Genomic DNA, 22,884 nt, shown 5'->3' with positions numbered 1-22,884 from the left:
TTTCACGACTCTCGCGAGTCCATAACCTTCATCTTAACACTGCAACAGCTGCTGCGGTAGGAGCTCAGCAGCCCAGTATTTAATCGGTACTGGAACAGTACAGCACAGGACACCATTCCTTCGCCTCCATACGCAATGGCCAGGTGCCTTGCCTGACCTGCAAAGGCACCGAGCCGTATCTGACGGTCCAAAAATTCCTTTCATGCATGCAGGACAAGCGTTACCTGCACCAGAAGTTGCCTGCTCTACAAAGGATGGAAGGAAGACAGGATTCCATCAAGCGCGGGAAGCTAGTTTCCATGCAGCTTTCAGTCCCAGCATCCCGTATCCTGGCCTGCCCTGACCTTTTATTATCGGTGGTTAAAAACAGCCGCAATCAAAATGGCAAAGACGTCTAGAATCCCAACCGGAAACGAATTATTGGCTTCTGAAACCATTGGAGGCAGCCCCATGTTTCGGTGTCAGGATGGCTAGGGAGACGCCAATACCGCTATTATCGTCAGAGCACACCAAGCGGTATCACACAGGATTCACCGACAGATAGCAGACGCGCAGACCAAAGCAGTATCCCTCCTCCAATCCCCGTCTCCGATCTTCATCTTTTCTGACTCCTCCACTTGGGCTTATCTTTCCCACATGTCAAGAACCTTGTGACACCTCAGTAGCCTCTAGCCTCTTGACACCCTATAAATCGCATCCTCTTTGCCGTGCACCTGCCCAAATACCTGCGAGGGAAGGACACCAAGAAAAGAGAAAAAAAGCTTCCCGTCTGGGAGTTTTCGCGAGCACATGAGGATCCACCCGGCATCGCCCACCGGTGGCGGCAGCAGCGGCAAGAAGGACCTCCGGCGGCTGCCGCACGTGTACAGCAAGGTGCTCGAGCTGCCGCTCCCGGCGGACACCGACGTCGCGGTGTTCGAAGGCCCCGACGCCTTCCACTTCGTCGCGGCCGGTGCGCGTGGCACCGGCGTGGTGCGGCTGCGCACTGTGAGGATCCACCCCGGCGTTGTCAAGGTAGTGGTGCAGGCTGGCGCTGGAGGAGGCGATGAGGAGGGTGATGATGACGACATGGAGCTCGACAGGTGGCGGTCCCGGCTGCCCGAGATGAGCTGTCCGGCGATGGCGGTGGCCGGGTACGTCGACGGCCAGCTTGTTGTGACGGTGCCAAAGGGGCGTGGTGCCGGTGAAGGTGGCGACGACGGCGAAGGTGAGGTTACCTGGAGGTGCTGCAATGGAGGAAAGATCAGTGGAAGACTGGTGACTGTACAGTAGAAGCAATAGTACGCTAATTGTTCATCTGATCTATCTAGTATGTCTTGCCATCTTTGTTTTTGGGTAAAGATGGGTTCTTTACGCTCTTTCCTTTCCCTTGCCTGGTTTTAGCAGCAGATGTTTCATAAGCCACCTTCCTACTACTTCTTAACTATGTGGAATCAGCTATTATAACTTCTCTTTGGTTTCCTTGAAATCAAATTTAATTGTAGATAAAATCGTGAGATAAACTTGTCTTGGTGTGTCCCTTGGTGCAACTTGGATTATGATAGAGTAGATAAGATTTGGTGGAACTTTGTGTATCAGATTTGGTCAGTTATTATGACTGCTCCGGTTGCAAATAGGACCACTTGGTGCTGCTTGTCACATGGATTCATCAAATCTCTGCTATTCTGACGGCCCACGGTTTGCGGCGAAGTGTCTATTAGTCCTAACTAAGATTATTGTTCTGGTACAAGACTACCTACGAGGCTAAGCTGTAAGCTCTGATATTCTCTTGGGGCCATGTAAACTGCAAATATATCGATGGTTTCAGGCAATATGTTATATATTTTAACTGGACCATAAGGTATTGTCACTGATGATACATGCTCAAGAAGCTAGCGTATTTTTTTGTGGGGCTTCAAGAATCTTGTATCGACAAATCCATCGTCTATTTTGTATGTTATTCTGTTCCTAATGCCATTTCTTATGTAACTAGCGGGACTGAAGTCAGTGATCATCTGATATTCTATATTTTCCAGTCGCAACTCGCAACTAATGTATTTGCCACTCACTTTCATCTCGAAGTTGAAGTGTTAAAAATATGATAGGTCAATAATGCCAGAATACTATGGATGAATTGCAATTCCCACATGAGCACCTTCCACAAAATTTGAACTCTTTTGTTATCATTCTCCTTGCAAACAGTGCAAAATACTACATAATGTAAAAACTAGTTTCTTTAATATTAACTAGCAAGATGGCTCACCCTAGTAACGTGACTAACCTCACTGCAATATTTTATCACGATAAACTTTGATTAAAAATTAGTATCTTTAACTTTTTTTATAAGATTAGTGCCATTTACTTATAAAACACATAAAATTAGAAGAAATAAAAAATATATTAGTGAAAGAGAACAAAATTATTCTCCAAACTTGTACCCGAACCGTATATCTATATTGATTCAATTCGTATACGTTTTGATCAGCTGTTAAAATTATATGTCAAGTGTAGATAATCCAACCAAAATTAGAATAGTTTTATCTTACTTGCACGTTGTATCTTACCTGCTTGATGAAACAAGCTTGATCTATACGGTACTTATTAATCTATTATTTTAATAAAAAAATTTAAAAAAAATTATTATTTTTGTTATAAATTTAGCTATTGATTAATTGTATTTTACATGGAAGACTATATTTGATATGTATCTTTTTTTCTATTCTAACCTCAATTTCAATGATTATTTTATTTAGACTCTTTATTTATATATTTTATTTCTCAAATCGTATGGAAATAGAACTGTTAATTTTCTATAATTTTTAATTTCGAATTTAGCTATTTATTAGTCATATTTGATATGGACTCTTTAATTTAATCTAGGTTGTTAGATGTTCATAACAATGAATGATCTAGATTTTTTTTCGATTAACATGGTAATTTCGTGATCTTAAGAGCGTGAACGTGGAGACTCCTTCTAACTCTCAAATATTAAGATAATAGATCCCCACATAATACAAAATAATGACAAAAATAGCGGAATTACTTTGATTAAGGAGTAATTGAAAGAATATTATCCAATGGACATTGGTATTTGGTGCATGTTGCACTGTTGACTATCCGATCATGATGCAAAGTTGAAGTTCCAACAAAGGATTTGAATGAACCTGGGACCTGCAATTGATAAACCTTTGTTTCATTGGTGATACCATATATGTAGTAACGTATTTTCACAAATTCCAAATCGAGTTGCAAACAAAGGGAACAGTATCGTAATATAAAGAACACCAAATAACTAACGAAAAGGGAAACCAGCAATGATACAAGTCTAAAGAATAGTGCCTAACAAAAGGGGGACCCAGTTTGGTAAAGAGTCTACAGCATCATAGGCAAGAGTGGACGAACCCTATCAGGATCAGATGGACCACCCAAGCTATTGCTTTTTGTCTATGCACCATATATGCAACTATGTATCGATACATATTAAGCTACAGCACCATACTTTGCTTTTTCATGATGATCCTTCTCTAGTGGGATGAAATCTGTTGGACGGCGATTACTTTTACCTGTATTATCAATACAGTGGGAAGCATCACATTGGTTTCTTGGGATTATTTTGATTTTAACTACAAGAATCAAGGGCAGACATAATCCGGTGTCCAGATAAGAGTAGAATAATATATGGCACCAATCTAATTTATCCAGAATTAGAGATAGTGAGATGTCCACATATTGTGTCCTAGAAGCAATAAACATCTGATACATAACTTAAGTTAACGGAACAAATGCCATCTTGTATCATTTATTCATTTTCTTTGGTAAAACAAAGTCACAGAAAAATGGAAATGGGGGCCGGTTTTATATACCAGGCCTGGCTACGCATCAAGGTTCCTTTTAATGTTATATAGGGTCACTGGTCAGCAGTTTGAAAAAATACACCCTAAAAAACATTTTGAAAAAAAAATACATATAGCGCTAGCTAGGATATGACACAATACAAAGAATGGACCGGCTACTAAATGAATAAGGTGCCCATCAAGATCAAAGGTGAATCTAGTGTCCTCTCGTGACACATATTATATCTCTAAAGTACTGAGGAAGTAGGGAAAAAGAGGAGGGCCGGAAAGTTAGATTTGCTTCTTTAAGATAATCAGCCATACAGATACAGCTCACCAGGCCATCTTATCTTCCTAGTGTGTTGACCATATCAGAGAGTTTGACAGTGGCAGAGTGTACTATATCTTGTCAGCTTTAGTAAATTTGCTACGGGTTAATTAGACTTGTCGAGTACTGTTATAATACAGGACTGAGAATAATGCAAGCAAATTATTCAATATTTCAGAATATGACTTTGAAAAACAGGGTATCTCAACCATGATACATGGGAGGTTGCAGCAAGAACTTCACGCCTAAAAAGAAGAAACGTGATAGCACCTGGGAGGTTAGATATCGCACACATACCTAAATGACATGTCAGGTAGCTATAAGGATTCACCTCCCATTGATTTTCTTTCTAAGTAACATCTTCAGCAACCTGAGAGGCCTCTGAAGATTGGTAGAACCTTGGCTAAATAGATATTTGTGCAGTACCAAGCACAACATCACGTAACTTCATGATTCTCATATGCACAAAAGCAGCATCAATTATGTGACATGATACTTCATCCATGTCTGAGAAATTTCCATGTCAAACAAGGAACTTGCCAAAAGATTCCATTTTGCTGGATCGATGCACTTATGGCTTCTGGAAATATTAATGTAGGGAGTCAATGTGCAATTGTGCATACATAATTCATCGACAACTCATGCAAATCCAGCTTCCCTCATATCTTTTATGGTTGAATCAAGTCTTTCGTGTAAATCAAACCTCCTATATCCAGCAACCAATATGTCATAAGTAGACCTGGTGAGCTTGAACAAACATTGGATGCGGTGTAAGAACAAATCCAACCTATCAAAGTCCTTGTGACGAAAATAAGAACAGATTATGACCTCGACATCCTCTGGGCACACAAACATCACACAATTGTCCAACATCCGGCAAATCGCGTGCTCCATATCTGCCAAGCGATCTGCCTTAGCATAGAACTTGATAATTCCACAGTGCAGTTGTGCTACGGAGCTCAAGTGCACTCCCTTTTGTACTAGGGCAAGCAGCTGCTCCATTTCATCAACTTGACCTCCATCCAAGCATAATCTTGTTAACCTCTCGACTGTAGCTTCATTCAGCTCCCAATTGCCATCAATCACGTATTTTAAAAAATCCCTTACCATGTTGGCCTCCTTCCTTCTAGAAAGCACCTGAAGCTTGGCCTCCAAAATAGCTAAGTTTGGCTTAATTTCGAAGGAAATCATTTCCTCAAACACCGTCTCAGCCTCATCTAGCATGTTCAACCTAACAAATCCTGTGATCAAAGACTCAAAAGCTTGAATACTTAGAGTAAACCCTGCATTCTTTGCAGCTAAGTACCAGCTCATCATCGCATGGCCACTTCCGAGCAGTGAAAATGCAGATATAAATGCACCATATGTAGTGGAATCAGGCTTGCAGTCCTCCATGCCTTCCATAGCCTCATACAATGTCATTGCAGAAAGAAGATCTCTGATTGACAAGAAAGCATTAACAAGGGCATTTAAAATGCCAGTGTTCAGCTGAATTTCCTGCGCCTCCATGGATTCAAAGACTCTCATTGCAAGTGCTGCATTCCTTGTCTCCCCGCATAAACGGATTATCGTTGAGTAGGGCTCGCAATCATGACTCCCTTCCTTCAGTAGCTTATCTAGCTTCCACTCCAAGACCTGATTCAATGTTCACAGCTCACACCTAATCATTTCACACTATTGCTTTTCAAGCACAAAAAAGGATCTGTTAAGAAATAAGAATTCAGCAAGATTCGTCACGCAAATGAACCCCACACCAATTCATTTTTGGGGTTTTTAGATTTATGCCATCATAAATATCACAATTTTGAAATATGTCATTTCACTTTCAGTATTTGAAAATATGTCATTATAAATCTCCTGAAATTGGATCCATGCCCTTATGAATCTCTTGAACTTGGATCTATGCCATTACAAATCTCCTAAAATTGAATCCATGCCATTACGAAATGTGACTAGAGACTAAGGTAATGGCATGGATCCAATTTCATTAGATTTGTAATGGCATTTTTCCAAATACCGAAAGTGCAGTGGCATATTTCAAAATCGTAATATTTATAATAATGGCATAAATATAAAAAAAAACCTTCATTTTTATGATATCAGCATTTCCAGAGGCTCATTACTTGATATGACCATGTATCGTAAGCTCAACGAACAAGAAGCGCCATTACAAGCTTAAGCATGCTACTGCTATGCATCGCTGGTTTCATTCTGACCCATGGGGGAAACAAAAATTTCCTCCCACCGCGACACTAAAAACTAATTAGTTAAACCGAACAGTAGCTTGACTGAAGGCACCGAGGAGGAGAACGAGAAGTGACTCACGAGGTGCGCCTTGGCCGGAGAGGACGCCCGGAGTAGCGCGGCGGCGAGGGGCTCCCAGAAGGCGCCGTCGCGGTGCGGCGCCGAGGAAGCAGCCTCCTCCATGGTCGCCTTCACGCGGCACTCCGGCTCCGAAACCAGGCGAGCGAGCAGCGTGCCGTCCGTCCCCGAGACCGCCGCGGTCCCAATCCCGCGGCACAGGCGCCGGCGAGCGGCGGCGATCGCCATCGATTGCTCGCGGCAGCTCCTGCGGCGGAAGTAATGGGCCTAACGGGTGAAGTAGTAATCAGGCCCAAAAAATCTCGTAGGAAGACTCGGACTTTTAGGTAGCTTTTGATTAGATAAATAAAGTTGAATGAGTTGGGATCTTGCTGGATACGATGGTATAGGTAGGGTTGTCTAGTTGGATGTATAAGAATATATGAGAATATGTCTTATTATATGTCTGAAATGATATACGGGATGTATGTAATGTTACGTAAACGTGTTTAGTTGTTAAAAGCAAATATTATATTCATGTATAATTTATTTTTTAGAAATAATAATTTTTATTTGTTATTATAATGTGAAATGATAAAAAAGTATATAAATAGAGTATAAAACAACTCACTTTTTATTATATAAGCTTAGAAATAATTTAAAAAAATAATACATCATATTATAGAACATGTAAAAAATCTAGAATTTTTAAGCAATAGAAGACTATTATTTTAATTTTTAAAATTTTCGATACGGTTCATTCCGGGCTACTGTGCTGTCTGGACAGGCTCGTTCGAGCCTTTTTACCGTATCGGATGTTCAGCATCTAGAAGGAAAATTTTAAAAATCTGAACGAGCTCATCCTCCATAACCTCGTACCGTTTAGCAACCCAAATGGGCGCTACGATCGAAGCTGCAGGAGCTCATCCAGGACGGGCTTCCGTTCAACGAACCAAATATGACCTTAGACGAATCCGTTTTAGGAATGGAAAAAAAGTTCATATATCCTCTTAACTATTATTTGAATCTGTTTTTCTTTCTTAAACTATAAAATTAGATATTCTACCTCTTCTAACTATTTAAACTGGTATAGTTTACCTTCTTAGTTGATTTTGACAGTGGTTTCGCTGATGTGTCAGTGGTCTTCCACATGTCAAATAACCCATGTTATTAGTTACTGTACATATAGACATTCCAGTCACTAAATTAAAAAAAAGACACGGTGACAGTGGTGGCATTGAGGGGCCGGGCGGGGATTGTGGCCGGCTCGTGCGGGAGCAGATGCGACGACAGGCGGGTGCGGCTAGGGCGCCTAGGGGTGTGATTGGACAAGGTGGATGCGGGGCCGAGGGGTGGCATTGACGGAGTTAAGGGAGCGGCGCAGGAGGTCATTGTGCTCGTGGCCAACTAGATGCTGGCGATGCCACACAGGACATGCTCCTGACCACCCTCTTGACCACATGTCCTCGCTCCCGACCACCCTCTTGACCACATGTCCTCGCTCCCGACCACGAGCTCGACCACAACCGTCAACCACTGCGCTGACGGGCGGGCGAGAGGGTGTCGGGCGGGGGTGACCGAAGGTAGAAGAACATGATGGACGATAGGTAATGCTTGGGCTCGGTTGGGCAAACCACTATGATTCGAGCTCCTGTATTTTGCAGAGAGAGAGAGAGAGGAGGGAGAGAAGAAGGAGATGAGCGGCTCCGATCGGGTTATAGGGCTCGGGAACACAATGAGCAGTGGCGCTATGGGTGTTCGCCGTCGGAGAGGGGAGAGAAGGCCAAGGCACCTTGGGTCAATTGAGATTGGTCGAAGCAACTAGAGGCTAGGGCGACATTGATCCTATGTTTAGATTAGGTCTAGAGGCTACCCATTGGTCTGATGATGGAGCTTTGTGACCAGAACAGAGGCAGCACGACGCCAGGGCATCTTGGTGCATGAGGGCTCGAATTGGTGACTCAGCTAGCTAGCAGTGATGCCCTAGATGGTGTAGACAGAGGGTATTGGAGCGAGGTCTTACCGTCGGCGAGAAATTGGAGAAGGCTACGGAGGTGGCCTAGATTGGACGTTTCGGGCTCAACACGAATCGAGATCAGGGGAGCGACAAAATGGAATCAGGGGAGTGCGACGATCACGGTGGTTCGAGGAGTGGTGGTGGCTGTTGTCGGAGCTCGGAAAAGGGGAGTGGTGTTGCGACGGCTCTGTTTTTGGGCGGGGGAGAAGCAGGAGAGGAAATTGAGCCTTGGGGCTATTTATAGCGGTGCTCGTCGAGTTGCAATGACACAGTAAGGTGGTGCACATAGGAGGGCGGTAGGGTGCTTGGTGATGGTTGTGGCGTGCGTCATCGGCACTACTGCGACCGACGCCACTTCCTACTACGGAAGTCATCGGAGGCCCACGAGCACACGCATACCTTGAAGGAGTACATGCGGAAGTCGTTGGAGGCGTAGGCGCCGTTCTTGATGTTGGGGAGGGGGTGGTCTAGCGGCTACTCCTTGCGAGCATCGTGCCATCCCAAGCCACCGAGCCCTCTCATGCTCACAGCCTCGTGTGTAGCCATGTGTGCCATCCCTCCACGCCGCTGGGCCTAGCCTCGCCTGGTCTCGCCATCCTCTTTTCCTCACGTGCAGCGTCGCACCTCTCCTCTCCGACCTCTATCTGCTCTGGCTCCCTCTCCCTCCAATGCCCCACTCCCCTTCGGTCCCTATCTCCTCTGGCGTCTCCTGCTCTCTTGGAGATGCACGCACGGGCAAAAGATGGGAAGGTGAAGAGTGAGGAACAAGATGATGATATTTCATCTGACATAAGGGTCCCATCGCTATGTGTGAGTCACATAGGATAAAATCATTATCAAAACTAGCTAAGGAGGTAAATTACACGGTTTAAATAGTTAAAGAAGGTGAGATATCTGATTTTACGGTCTAAAAGAAAAAGGCAAATTCAGAGGCAATATGGATATTTTTCTTTGGGATTCTAGGGCACTTCGGCCCAAAGTAACGACGATAGCGGAGGCCCATTCATCTCCGACGTCTAACCGCGAGTTTTTAATAAATTTTTTAAAATGGCGTCTGTTTTGCAAAATAGACGTCCCTTCTTTATATTTTATTGTTTTTAAAAATTATATTTTTACAATTTTTCGATTTAAGAAATATAAAAATAAAAAAGCTCGTCTAACCGCTGATAGCTCCGCTCCGACCCAGCCGACCTGCCCTTCCGCGTGCGCCACATGGCCCTGCAGCCGCAACGCGTCTCCCCTTGCTCGCCTCCACGTCTCCAGCCTCTGCACACGTGTCCTCCTGGAGCTGCACGCACGACATCTATATCCAATGCACCGGACAAGCGAGCAAAATCAAAACACACTAGTGCACCCACGTTGTTGCGTTCTTGGTACTGTGCCAAAAATGAGTCAGGAGCAGCCGAGGAGGCCGTCCGAGCAGCAGGCCGGCGGCGAGCAGGGCGCCATCCGCTACGGCGACGTCTTTCCGGTGAGCGGCGGCCTCGAGGACAAGCCCATCGCGCCGCAGGACGCGGCCACGATGCAGTCGGCGGAGAGCCTCGTGTTCGGGCAGACGCTCAGGGGCGGCCCGGCCGCCGCCATGCAGTCCGCGGCCACCAGCAACGAGCGCATGGGCGTTGTCGGCCACGACCAGGCCACGGACGCCACCGCCGTGCAGGGCGTCACCGTCTCCGAGACCTGTGTCCCGGGCGGCCGGATGGTCACCGAGTTCGTTGCTGGCCAGGTGAATGCCTACAGGCGTCCCTCTGTACGTATACAAGTGCAAGTATGCAGCATCATAGATTAATGCGCAGAGCCGCAGACATCTTATTATGCACACGTTCGTATTGTGCACAGGTTGTTGGCCAATACCTTGCGCCGGATGATGCCAAGGCTGGTGCCGAGGGCACCGGAGCCGGAGGTGCAGCAAGAGGCGGTGGCGGCGGAGGTGGCGTGGAGGATGTTACAAAGGTAACGATCGGTGAGGCGCTGGAGGCAACGGCTCTTGCCGCAGGTGACACACCGTTAGAGCGCAGCGACGCGGCCGCCATCCAGGAGGCGGAGGCAAGAGCCACCGGGCCGAACGCCAATATTCCCGGTGGCTTGGCCGTGCAGGCGCAGTCGGCTGCCGCGCGCAACAAGTGGGCGGCGCGCGACGAGGACAAGACAACGCTCGGCGACGTCCTCGCGGTATGATGCGACACATGCTACGGTCTTTTGTTTCGTGCGGCTCAGCTGTCAGCGTACGTGTACGTAATAGATTTTCTTCTTTGAATTCGACGAGCTGCAGGACGCGACGGCGAAGCTGGCTGCGGACAAGCCGGTGGAGAGCAGCGACGCGCTGAGGGTGGCGGGCGCGGAGAGCCACGGCAAGGGCGACGCGACACTGAGGCCCGGAGGCGTGGCTGCGTCCATGGCTGCGGCCGCACGGCTCAACCGTGACGAGGCGGTCTGGGAGTAGTGAACTGTGCGTGCAGGAGCCATCGTCTGGAGCCCTTAACCAACTAGTCTGGTCACTGGTGTGCGTCGCGAGTTTCTTCTGGAATCCTACTAGCTGTTAGGCCCTGTGCTCGCCACGCATCCTTAGTTTCGTGTCATCGCAAAAGGTGTGTCTCTCGACTCGGCCGACTCGTAGTATCGTACGTACGTGCAATGTGTTGTAAATATGTGCGCCAATAATCAGCGTGAACGTGTTTTGGTTTGTATGCCCAGTGCACGTGCACACAAATCAACGTGCGAGCGAGACCTTGAAGAACCAATATCCTCGGTCTACCTATCAGCCTCCGCCTGCGAGGCCGCGCGCCGGGCGCCTGCCACGTTTGGGCGGACGGCTCCAAACAGGGCGGCGGGCCGTGTAATAAACAAGCATGCAAGCAGCCAAAGGCAAGAACAGCCTATTCTTCCGCGCCTCCTCCGATCCCCCCGTCGTACCGGACCCCGGGGCGCCACCACCTCTCGGCGACGTTCTGGCTCCGCCGACTGGGTCCTCGGCGAAGTGGCGTACCTGGCCGACCGCAGGAACGGGACCACCGCCGAAAGCTTCGAGCGCACCGGCCAGGCCGTCGAGGTCTCCTTCTGGCTTGCCAATCAGCCGGGCTTCTCCCACCTGTGCGTCCACTGCCCCGGCCTGAAGAAGACCGACTTCGCCAAGGAGCCCCTCTCGTCGACTGCACGGAGAAGGACATCGCCATCCTCCACGTCTACTACTCCTTCGGCCCCAAAGATCACGTGTCCAAGAAGGGGCTCCGCGATTATACTTCGTCATCAAGCTGGTGGTGATCCCGTCGCTCGACCTGCTCCCAAGTCCCAACCCGTTTCCGCTCACCTTGGAACCCCAGGAGTTCGGCCTCTTGCCTTGCGTCGGCGGCAATGGCTTCGTCATCGCCATTCTCCGTGCGCGGGTGGTGACCCCGCACGAGTACGATCTCCACGTCTTCTCGTCCAATACGTGGACTTGGAGCACCAAGCTGGCTATACCTGATCCATGGCACTGACAAAGTGATCACGCTCCCCAGGGACACGCTGAGCTTTGTCGATCTCTGGCATGGTATCCTGCTGTGCCAAATGCACGAAGGCAGGCACTCCAACTCTTCTTCACATTGGATTGCCTGAGCCGATGGACAGCAACAGGAACAGGAAAAAGAGCCCGTCGATGATCCGGGATGTCAGCTGCATCAATAGTGTGATCAAGTTCGTTGAGATGGCAGACCGGAAAAGACAGGTCCCCCGTGAAAGAACGATTGCCCAGGTGGTCAGCCCAGACCCTCACTGGAGGTCTGTGCTCCGTTGCGCCCCCACCGCCACGGTTGCTGTGAGTGGACCGGTGCCTGGCCGCTGAGACGAAGCCATTGCGATGGTCAGGTCAAGCCTAAACAGTAGTCAGGGGTACTTTAGATACTCCCAGGTGCCAGCCGGCTAAAAAGAAAAGAAATTAGAAAGGAAATAGGGAAAGGCGAACAAGCTTGTAGCCTGGTGAGGGGACTGGTCGGGGGCTCGAGCCTTCGATCTCGCACCCGTCAAAAGCCTCCGAGAAGGCTCGGGAAGGGGAGCCGGCGTTAAAAAAAAAGGAAATAGGGAAAGAGAAAAGAAGAATATCATGTAACAAAACAATGCGTGATATGAAGGTGCACGAATTGTGGCATATGGTGAGAGGCGTGCAAATTGAGTGTTATAAACCGAATTTTCCCGTGTAGCTGTAGATGTATGCTACTCGATTCAGACTTGGAGTTGGCCAGCGGTACGGGCGGCAGTGTTGGCACTGATGTCAAACTCGACACGGAGATGCCCCTTGATGGCCAGCCAAGTCACTGATGCATTGACAGTTTGACATCATGTCGAGCTGAAATGTTTCATCTTCTACCCCTTCGAGTTGTGTGTCAACCAGCGATGCAAATTGTGTATGCTTCTGCCTTGTGTTTCGATGCACGTATGTGTTAGGGTCGCGCTGGGTGGTGGATTAGGATAAGTTTAAGGCTTCGTGGGGAAGAAGTAAGAACGGGATCAGAGAGAAGGTTGCAGACGGCAGGAGGAGGAAGAAGGTTGTATTGAGTTCAGAGTGTTCTAATCCTTGTTCAGCCTGCCGCTCTCCTCCCTCTCAATTCTATCTATCATCCTCTATTACATGGCCTCGGGCCCACAAGTCATCGAGTTCACTCTTCACCCGTCACGCGCGAGCTGGGCCTTGCCTGGCGCGCTGTCCGTCTGGGACCGGATGCTTCCCTGCTGTGTTCTGGTAGTATTGCCGGACGCACAGTAACAGTATGCTGCCATAAACACTGTCGTGAATGCAGCGATTACTAATGCTGATTATCTTAGCTTCTTCATGTGTGGATGTTGACATAGTTCATTCAACTGTGGGTGCTGAAACTGTAGAGTATTTAGGACTAAACACTGCAGGTAGCTACTCCTTATTTAATTTATTCCTTCATCGATCTCATGCTTTGGTTCTCTGGTAGGACATGTGGTCTATGTTTATTAATATTATTGTTACTTAACAAGACTTATGGATACTTAAGAACTGTCTTTGGGAAAATGTTCTAACTTCTAACTATGTTATGGCGCCGATGCATTATAAGCAAACCAATTTGAGCCAGAGCATATCTTTTGTTGGAATTTGAGGGGTTTTCCCTCTAGAATTCAACTGCGGGTGCTGAAACTGGAGGTAGTGAGTTCGATTCCTACAGTATGCACATTATGAAAACAATTTGAAAAATAACAAGTGACACATGGTGAACGGTGATGACTTTGAGTTGGGGTTGACTTAGATGAAAAATATTTTATTTTTGACTTTTTTTTTAAAAAAAATGCAAAAATCATTCATCAGTTATAAGTGATGAATCATAACTATGATGTGTCATTTATGACTTGTAATAAATGATATGTTACAGTTATGACCCGTCTACTTATGATCTTTATAAGTGACAGATTAAATTTTGACCTATTACTGATGATTCTATTAGTAACGAGTTCTTACCCGTCACTTATGATTGATTATTAGTAACATGTTTAGGGTAAAAACGTGAGATCTATCACCCATAGCAATTATAACCAATTACTTTTGAGTTTTTTTTCACGTAATATATAACGTGGCTGGATAAATTGCGAAGTAGCTAGTGATCGGGCCAGGCACGCACTCACCAATGCCAGCTGTTCAGCTGGCAACGTGCACAGGGTGTCAGCTGCTTGCTGCGCCGATGGAATGGGCAGGAAATTAATAGGAACTAGCTGGTACGGGCACGGCTTTGCCGAACTGTGCATGTAGGGCAGCTCCAGAATCTCATCGTGAGATCCCCTAATCATCGATCAGCTGCAACTTATTTCTCGTGTGGTCTATCGATCACATGCGCCCAGGGCCCTGATCGATCGATGCTTGTAGTAGTAGGCTTCAAGCATCCTTCGGTTGCTGGCATTGTTACATCCCCAATTGCCCAAACAGATGCATACAATATAATTCCCATATCCAAATCTCCGCCCCGACACACTGGTCTGATGAACTAGCAGCTCTCGAAAGGATGCAAGTGTTTCCTGCAGCCCAACGCAAACAATATATGTTCGAGTACTTGACTAATATTTTACCTGCGCCCATATGTATACGAACCTCTAGCTACCACACCAACGGAGTAGTACCATATACTGACATATATACACACCTACGTACATTTCTGCCATGATGGTCCCGTTAAACGCGCGACTCCAAACTCTGGTGACTCTATAGCAACTTTCAGGAACATGAAGTATTGTTGTTACATGTTGTTTTCGCTCAATCGATCGGCTGTTGGTTTGTTGCTCTCGCTGATGAGTATGTACTGCGTACTGAAAGGTATGCATGCACAGGAAACCCTGCAGCTAGCCGTGATCATAAACATGTGTCCATCAGTTACAAACGAGCCCTAGATTAAAACGTATATTTCAACACAATTGTTGTGTGGAAAATTTGCTTAGGATAATGTAGAGACAAATGAAAATGCTGCCGCCAAGGTAGTACCATATATCTTGATTTTTAATTTACCGGTGACTATTTGCGACACTTACGTTGGCTATATATATGTACGATATACATTTGTTTACATTATCTTGTTTCCTTCTGAACACAAGCAATAAGATCGTCGATATATCTTCAATGCGTTGCCTCCGGGAGTCCGGGTAGCAAGATCATGTGAACCCTAATGCACCCAACCGCATCTATGTGTCCACGTACCAACCAGGTACTGGCATATATACAACGCCATGCGTGTCGATGGCCTCTCCCTCACTGTCGTACGTGCATGCAGTTTTTTCTCTTGCTTAACATGTACACAGGACGTGTGAGTTGTGACAGCAGTAGTGCACGCAGCAACAGATTACCATGCAGATGCAGTATAAGAGGGACGTATATCCTCTCATTTTATGGAGCAATGTCACCGAAATACATAGTAATATGAGTATATGTAAATAGTATTCTGCCATTATTTACTGTAGCTATTTAATATAGCAAAATATTGTAACGGTCCTGCTGTCCATGGAGGTCCTGTAGCAGATAATCTGATACGTCTATTTTAAATCTAACAGTTTAGAAAACCTAATGTCATGACACTGTTTATTCTCTAACTTTGCTAAAGCAGAGGATACCATTCCGTATAAGAGGGCACAAGGAGGCACCGGTCACCATGTGTACAGCCTCGGTGAAAAATGTGCATCTGGGTGTACACGGATACACCCACACAGGCGTACGTGGTGCAGTCTGTACGAGCTGGACCAGTGCTGCTGGCCAGTAAAGGGAGCGTACAAGTGCAGTGAATTCGGCGAAACAGAAACCAGCCAGTTCTGCCAATTTTGGACCAGGGCCTGACGCACAGTTGTAACGTGAAGCCAATGGGGTCGTTGAACATTCAAGTGTCGAACGATGCAGGTACCCGTAGTACAGTGCATGAGGAGTAGACTGATGCAGAGGATGAATACAAGGTTATACTAAATTAATTAATAGTAATGGAATCACACGCTACGTGCATCCCAGATGCAGGAACAAATTTCCATTTAAAAAAATGCTAATCGAAGCTCCATTTGATCGATGTCTCCGATATGCGAGAATAATATATGTCGAGTCAATCTTGGCCCTCTACTTTCATAAGATGAAATGTGTAACACGAACAAATTACACGCATCAACAACACGATTTTCCCACTTGGGCAGAAATCTCGAAGCCATTTCGACAGTAAAGACAGTGCAAGCGGTCGCATGTAGTGCTGTGTTTTTCTTGCTGGCCGTTTTGTAGGTCTGTTGAGAAAAGAAACAGCTCTGGATATATCACAATTGAAAAGGCTATCCAGCAGGGTTTTTTTTTGTGCCACTTGTTGATTATAAGCAGGTATAGGAGTAACCTTCTATCAGAAAATGTCACTTTGTCAGCTTTCACCAGAATCAATTCATCCAATAATAGGTGAGCCCCCATCATGGAAAAAAATTTCGACTGTGATTTTTGGTCCGGTCACCTCCCGTATTTGTGTTACCGGCCAAAATTGACCGATATTATTTAAATTTGGCTAAAATTTGATCAAATTTTAATCAAAATCGGATCAAAATTTGATCGAAATCGTTTTACCTGTGCTCTTGGATTTTTTTAAAAAAAATCCGAATTTTTTTCCATGGCCCCCATACCATACCATACCTAGAAACGCCACTGCCACACTTCTATAACTCACAGTGAACCACCTTACTCCACAGCTCCTCTTCAGTGTTCAAGCCAAGAAAGCACTCACACTAGAGCAGACACGATGCTCGGATGCTTCCCCCGGCTCCGGAGGCCGTCGGGATCACCGGCGCCGGATCTCATGCCGGGGTCCGACGAAGCGTCCACATCGGCGGCGTCGACCTCGGCGGGCTCCACCTCCCCGTGCTCGTCGTCCTCCTCGGCCCGCTGCAAGGACGCCAGCAGCTCGCCCCACGACGGCGCGGTGGCCAAGAACCCGTCCGCGCTCTCCGAGTCCGGGCTGTCCTCGGCCATCGCGTCCCGCCGATTCTTCCTCTCCTCCCCGGGCCGCTCCAACTCCATCGTCGACTCGTCCGCGCACGGCGCCGCCGCCTTGGGCGTGGGCGTGGGCGCGGCCGGTGTGGCGGTGCCGACGTACTCACCGGACCCGCACGCCGACTTCCTACGGTCGATGGAGGAGATGGCCGCGGCGCTGCGGCTGGACGCGCGGCGTCGCGGCGACAGGGCGCGCCTCCACGAGCTGCTGCTCTGCTACCTCGCGCTCAACGACAGGCGCGCGCACAAGTACGTCGTCAGCGCCTTCACCGACCTCCTCCTCCGCCTCACCGCCACCAACCCCGACGACGAGCACCACGATTAACAGCAGTTCTTTTCTGGAGCGTGCGTACGTTGCTATGCATACGGACAGATTTTTGGTACGAAAATAAAAAATCTTCGCAATGATTGGCAAGTAACTAGAAAGTTCATGCAGATCGACGTTTGAAGATCATCTAACTGTAAATACGTGCTGTGAAATTTCGTAGCTGAAATCTGCTTGTATGCATAGCATTTGTTTTGCCCTTTTTTCTAAAGGTCTGAGCAGTGTGAGCGTGCTGGTGAAGATAGAATATGGTTTGCTTTGTGTGTTGCCTTTGCCTTTTTGCCATCTCTGCTCTTTTACTGTTCACCTATTTAGCTTTCTGTTTTCTTTGTGGGTACCTGAAGGCTAATATAGCTTTTGTGCTATATAGCCTATAGGCCCTGCCAAGCAAGGTTATGTCGTGATTGTAACCGTTATGATGTTCTACCAAATACTAATACATTTGAAGGTGCTGATACAATTCTTTGGGGATATCGATCAGTTTTTGTGTGAAAATCCTATGAATTTCGGGAAGGTTTTCTCAGCAATTGACTTGATAGCCCACAGGGCACAGCCTTGCAGTTGACAGCAGCAGTTCTTCCAATCTATCCGATAAACGAGGTATACTCTCTTGAGACGAGTGAAGTCTTGGGATCCAGACACAATATGCAGTAATAAACATATGCCGTGCAAAACCAATTGGCGTCGTACAGGACATGCAGGCTGCTTCCTGCTTACTGCTTACACTACACATGGCTGCTCTGTAGTTGGATGGATCGGTGGAACCTTTACATATTGACCTTTTAAAAAACATATTCTACAAATAGATTTTTACAAAAATAATTTGTGAAAATAGATCCTTTTGCATGTAATAGTTAACTCGTATGATCTTTTACTTTGAACTTGAAAGGTAACGAATAATGATATCAATTGTCACGGTATCATGTTGTTAAAGTAAAAATGGTCTATTTTTTATATTGTTTCTCTATAAATCCATGCGTAGAAAATGTTTTTGAAAAGGACCAAAGTCTAAAGAATCCACGATGGATCGCATCTGTGTAGAAACCATCTCTCATTACGTTTTCCATTTCCGTTTAGTAGAAATAGTGCGTGATAAGATTCATGGACCTGAGTCGTACCGACAAATAGCAAAGCAATCTGGCCGTTGAGGACTTGAGAGTTGAGAGTCAGACATTGACATGGCAACCGTGAACAAGATCTGCTTCGCCTGAAAGCTTCGTGTCCAGCTGACGACTATCTCAGCAAAATTAAGCTGTGTGCCCTGAGTAACATGAAAAGAGAATTCAGACCCAAGACGAACAGCACTAAGCTTGTGCACCCATGTTGCGATCCCTGCAATACCATTAACACCGTTGGAGCAGCAACTAGCACAGCATCCTGCAAAGCAGAATCATGATCTGAGTCCACCACCGGCCATCACTATGCTCCAGGCATTGTCTCCTGTGATCCTCGCTTCTGACCGGCTGTGATGACACCGACAGAATTATCTTCGATGGGCACGCGACAGTCGGCAGAATGAACACTAAGATTTACGACAGATATCAACACTGCATCACACACACCAACAAATATTAGCACAACAGGTTTGGCACCCTGCCAATGACAGGGATGCACTACAGCCTACTAGAAAGCCAATAGAATCATTCAGCAAAGCACTAGTTAGCAGTTACAAACCTTTCCGAAACCTTTTCTGCTATGGAACTCCAAACAAGGCTGGACAACAAGGGTGTGTTTGGTTCATTGGTTGCCACCTGAGACAAACGAGTCTGGCCTCCAGCGTTCCTGCGAGCTGCATGAATCCTCAGGCACCTTGCTTAGAGCATCTTTAAAAGATTTTTTAAAACTCATCTCCTATATCTTCGTATAGGAAGGCTTTCCAATAATATTTCATGTCTAAATCTTCTTCTTTTCCAACAAACTCTGAATTTCCCATTCCCTATATGTCATCTATTATTTCACCGACAAGTGGATCCTACCTATCATCTCTCCGCCACCTCTTCTTGTCGGCGAGCGTGCGCGGAGGCGCCGGACAGGTACGATCCCGGCCCCGGGTCCAGGTCATCGGGCTTGGCCATCAAGTCACGCTGTTCGGAGGCACGCCGCCGAGAAAGGCCATCGACAACGCCGCCGCAGCGAAGGCTTACAAGTGGCTCGTCTTTCAGCTCTGCTTGCTTCTCGTGGTGGCTTAGCCTCATCGTACCTTACTGGTCAGAAGCAAGGCAAGAGAATGGCTGCTGGTACACATGAATTTGTGCACGGTGAGGGCCAACAACATAGAACGAGCACTAATTAGATGGTAATGGTGGCTAATCAAGTGGCCTAGGCATCGAACCAGCAGACCTCGACCGCCGCTCTGGGGCGACGCGAGCGGTGAGCTCGGCTGCACGGGGGGCACGGTGGCGCTCAAGCCAAGGACATCGGCCGTCGAAACGCTCGACGTCACCTTCATGCCGTCGCTCGTGCTCTTCGGCGGCCACCGCGCGCTCGTCTTCCTCAACGTCGGCGAGCCCTGCCACATGTCCAGCGACGGCGTCCCCACGCCGGAGGAGCCTTCTTCTCCGCCTCGGCCTCGTGCACCCGTCCTAGGCTCTTATTGGCCGACTGACGGCTAAGCTCCCGATAGGCTGGACGAAGGGTAGGCCCGAGGCAGTCAGGTATTTTTTTTGGAGCGAGGGGTGCTCCCTAGAAATAGGTAGCGAGATGGTTGTTTTTTAGAGTGGATAAATATTGAGAGTGAAATTGGAAAGTCGTTAGAGCTAGTTGTTAAAATGAATTTTTTTAAATTTGACTGTAGAGAATAGGATTAGGAGATTTTTAGAGATGCTCTTAGCTCACGCAGCTCGCTAGCATCCACTAATCCCTCCCTGTTCATTGCATTATTTATTCTTGTTAGTTCCAGTGGCTTTAATTGCTAATTGGGTTCCGACGGCCATGTCTGGATGAATAATTGGCATTAATTGCTAATTGGTTGCTTTTTGCTACTAGCTTAGCTCAACCGTTAACGTGCATATTTCTTTTCTTTTTTTCTTTTACTTCCCCGTGGATTTATTTTCCTGGTGAAGAAAGATGGATACAGGTAGAAGCGTGGGGAATTATTGGAGAGGATAAAATTATTTTTGAGGTTAGTGATATTTATTTGTTATCTAACAAAAAAATTTAAAATTTCATTTGTATAGTGGTTACACGACTTAATCATATCTCAGGCACAAGTCACCAACCAAACACACCAGTTTCGAGGTGTGACACGTCTAAGATCATCTTCAAGAGCCCTTCTATCCTACCCTCCATCCCATCCTCCATCTATTTTCTCCAAAAAACAATCTCCAATAGACTCTTCATCTAACTAGCTACTTTGCAGAGCACGCTATTCACATCGTCAGACACGCCAGATGTGGCGTGCATCTCCCCCCATGCCATCCTGCTGTAGAGAGACCAGAGAGGCCAACAGCTAGCTTTTGCTTCAAAAAGTTATTTCTTCTCGCTCTTTCATAAATTCACAAAGTGATTTTGTAGAGCTCCTAAAATCACAACAATTTTTATACTAATAGAATAAATAACAAAGAATCCATTTTAACTAGTTCCCACTAAAAATATCTTACAAATTTTAAATGAAAAGTCTCCAAATTTGAATATTTTTGTACTTTTCTTGAATTTTTAGGCACAAATTTAATTCCCAAAAATTAGGTAAAATTCATTAATATTCATATAAACTAATGTACTAAGTTATAAAATTATTGACAACCCTAAGTTGCATAGTGCTTTTTTGAAATATTGTTAGTTATAGAATACTATTAAAAAATAGGAGAGATAATATAGAAGATGAAATATGGATGTGTTGTTGGAATGATACAGTAATATAGAGGAAGAATCTTTATAGATAGCAATCCATACGAGAATATAGATAATGTATTATAGATGTTCTGTTGAAATTGCTCTAACGCTTTCAGTTTCCTTCAAGCAGCTGGCATATGCATTAGCACTTTTAAGATATATTAGTACAATACCAGTACGTCACAACGGTTCTCAAATATTACCCTCAATAATATTTATTGTTTTCCACACAATGTGAGCCAACTGATAAAAAAGTAATGATTATCATAGCGTATCGACAAAGATAACATTGTTTAATACTCTAGAATGTTAAATATTGATAGTAAGCTTGCTTTTCACACACTACTCTTTCTCAGAAGTTAAAATCAATTGTAGATGTAAAAAACTCTTCGAGTATGTTCTTAGCTGTAAAAATATTAAGATTCATGTTCCATAACAAAAGGAAATAACCTCAGAAACAATATATGTTTCTGCTCTTTCATAACCGAAATGTTTTTTTCTCAATAGACATTTCCTGGACCAGTGTTGAGAAGTGACACCATGAATTGATCATGACCCTCTTAATGACCACATGGCAATAAAAAATATCTCTCAAGGTACATTGCTTTGCAAACATATTATATCTCACTTGGTTGCATGTGAGTACCTCCAAGCCCTCCGATTCAATTTAAGATTCCAAAGCATACAGCTTGCTAAGATGAATTTCCCATGGCTACCTCCCTCAGCACACCACAGTGCACCACCCCTTCCTCCTACTGTCTGGCAGCTCTCCCCTTAAAAAGGCATTAGTATTAATGGAGGATCAATATTAATGAAGGATCAAGATAAATGATTAAAGAAGGTGAATAAACATTTTACAAACTTTTTACAAAATAGATAGTCTACTTTTTATTCACCTAACGCTACTCTTTGTTCACCCAACGCTTCTAAAAAATGTACAAACGGAAGTATAAACTTTAGAGAGACAAAACGAGAAAGAAAGTTCTAATGTAACATGACTCCACGAATGAAATATGAAACATAAGCTCTATTCAAGACTATTTTATATGTCTTTATGTACAAAACTTAAAATTTAAATGAATAACAAAGAAAAAGAGTCATTGAAATAAGCAACTCTCCAAATTAATAGTTAGAGGCAAGGAGATTTAAGACTCTCTTAAATACATAAGTATATGAATATTTATGTCTCTAGCAACAAAAAGAATAACTTCTAAAGGTTGAAAAATCACAACCGTAAAAGAAAAACTTGTAAATTTACAAGGGAACCAATAGAGATATATTAGAATGAGGAGAATTCAAGCATATGTAAAACATAAATTTCATTACTCAAAGAGGTCAGCCCTATTTTAGATGTATTACAAGAATTGTTTTCTAAAAAAACTCTCATATATTACATAGGCTAAGCACTCATCTTACTCTCCTCTAAAACTCTAGCACTAGGCTCTCAAAATAGGTGGTACAAGGGGCTCAATTAGCTGGTTCCAACTCTCTCGTAGTTCTACCTCTATATTTATGTGTAAAAAACTTGACCTCTAAATTTTTCTAGTTTATTACCAAAATACATATCTCTTTTAGTACACTCATACCTACCACTGAGAGTATTTTAGTTTATTTTTTACTTGATCCATCGAACAACTATTGTGTCTTCATGACTTAATTTCGCCTCGACGCAAGTTTTGTGATGGTGCCACATGCTCCTACAATCCTCTCACAATTTTGAGACCCAACCATGAAACTCTCTGCACGTTTCTCAAAGCATGACTTGCCACTTGCTTACATCTTAAAGTA

At 45.4% G+C, this 22,884-nt stretch overlaps 4 protein-coding genes across 6 annotated transcripts; 3 read left to right on the top strand and 1 right to left on the bottom strand.

Annotated features, from left to right (window-relative positions):
* Positions 1–514: 514 nt before the first annotated feature.
* LOC133911637 (uncharacterized) lies at positions 515–2,377 on the top strand. Its single transcript, XM_062353967.1, has one exon. The coding sequence runs from the start codon at positions 790–792 to the stop codon at positions 1,270–1,272; it is 483 nt and encodes a 160-aa protein (XP_062209951.1). The 5' UTR covers positions 515–789; the 3' UTR covers positions 1,273–2,377.
* Positions 2,378–2,939: 562 nt separating this feature from the next.
* LOC133911636 (pentatricopeptide repeat-containing protein At3g06430, chloroplastic-like) lies at positions 2,940–6,761 on the bottom strand. Of its 2 annotated transcripts, XR_009908677.1 has the most exons (3): positions 6,466–6,761; positions 4,438–5,775; positions 2,940–3,150 (listed from the first exon to the last, which is right to left on the bottom strand). XR_009908677.1 is itself a non-coding variant. In XM_062353966.1 (2 exons), exons 1-2 carry the CDS (start codon positions 6,688–6,690, stop codon positions 4,780–4,782), a joined length of 1,221 nt encoding a protein of 406 aa, XP_062209950.1. In that variant the 5' UTR covers positions 6,691–6,761; the 3' UTR covers positions 4,290–4,779. The 2 variants fall into 2 exon arrangements, 1 of the variants encoding a protein (XP_062209950.1); XM_062353966.1 differs by lacking the exon at positions 2,940–3,150 and having other exon boundaries at positions 4,290–5,775.
* A 3,015-nt stretch (positions 6,762–9,776) lies between these two features.
* LOC133911634 (late embryogenesis abundant protein D-34-like) lies at positions 9,777–11,145 on the top strand. 2 transcript variants are annotated; one of them, XM_062353965.1, is made up of 3 exons: positions 9,777–10,184; positions 10,298–10,630; positions 10,731–11,145. In XM_062353965.1, the coding sequence occupies exons 1-3, from the start codon at positions 9,846–9,848 to the stop codon at positions 10,899–10,901; spliced, it is 843 nt and encodes a 280-aa protein (XP_062209949.1). In that variant the 5' UTR covers positions 9,777–9,845; the 3' UTR covers positions 10,902–11,145. The 2 variants fall into 2 exon arrangements, with proteins under 2 accessions (XP_062209949.1, XP_062209948.1); XM_062353964.1 differs by having other exon boundaries at positions 9,777–10,208.
* A 5,475-nt stretch (positions 11,146–16,620) lies between these two features.
* LOC133910900 (transcription repressor OFP12-like) lies at positions 16,621–17,726 on the top strand. The gene has a single exon (XM_062353136.1). The coding sequence runs from the start codon at positions 16,690–16,692 to the stop codon at positions 17,263–17,265; it is 576 nt and encodes a 191-aa protein (XP_062209120.1). The 5' UTR covers positions 16,621–16,689; the 3' UTR covers positions 17,266–17,726.
* Positions 17,727–22,884: the final 5,158 nt, after the last annotated feature.

The sequence above is a fragment of the Phragmites australis genome, chromosome 3, assembly GCF_958298935.1.
Source record: "Phragmites australis chromosome 3, lpPhrAust1.1, whole genome shotgun sequence".
Taxonomy (NCBI): domain Eukaryota; kingdom Viridiplantae; phylum Streptophyta; class Magnoliopsida; order Poales; family Poaceae; genus Phragmites; species Phragmites australis.
This window is presented reverse-complemented; position numbering and strand designations above follow the sequence as displayed.

Excerpts from the sequence above, each read along its gene's own strand:
- LOC133911634 (XM_062353964.1), top strand. The coding sequence starts at position 9,846 with ATGAGTCAGGAGCAGCCGAGGAGGCCGTCCGAGCAGCAGGCCGGCGGC. Across the intron at positions 10,209-10,297 it reads ATGCCTACAGGCGTCCCTCT|GTTGTTGGCCAATACCTTGC; the intron begins GTACGTATACAA and ends TATTGTGCACAG. Across the intron at positions 10,631-10,730 it reads CGCTCGGCGACGTCCTCGCG|GACGCGACGGCGAAGCTGGC; the intron begins GTATGATGCGAC and ends GACGAGCTGCAG.
- LOC133910900 (XM_062353136.1), top strand. The coding sequence starts at position 16,690 with ATGCTCGGATGCTTCCCCCGGCTCCGGAGGCCGTCGGGATCACCGGCG.
- LOC133911636 (XM_062353966.1), bottom strand. The coding sequence starts at position 6,690 with ATGGCGATCGCCGCCGCTCGCCGGCGCCTGTGCCGCGGGATTGGGACC. Across the intron at positions 5,776-6,465 it reads CTCCGGCCAAGGCGCACCTC|GTCTTGGAGTGGAAGCTAGA; the intron begins GTGAGTCACTTC and ends ACATTGAATCAG.
- LOC133911637 (XM_062353967.1), top strand. The coding sequence starts at position 790 with ATGAGGATCCACCCGGCATCGCCCACCGGTGGCGGCAGCAGCGGCAAG.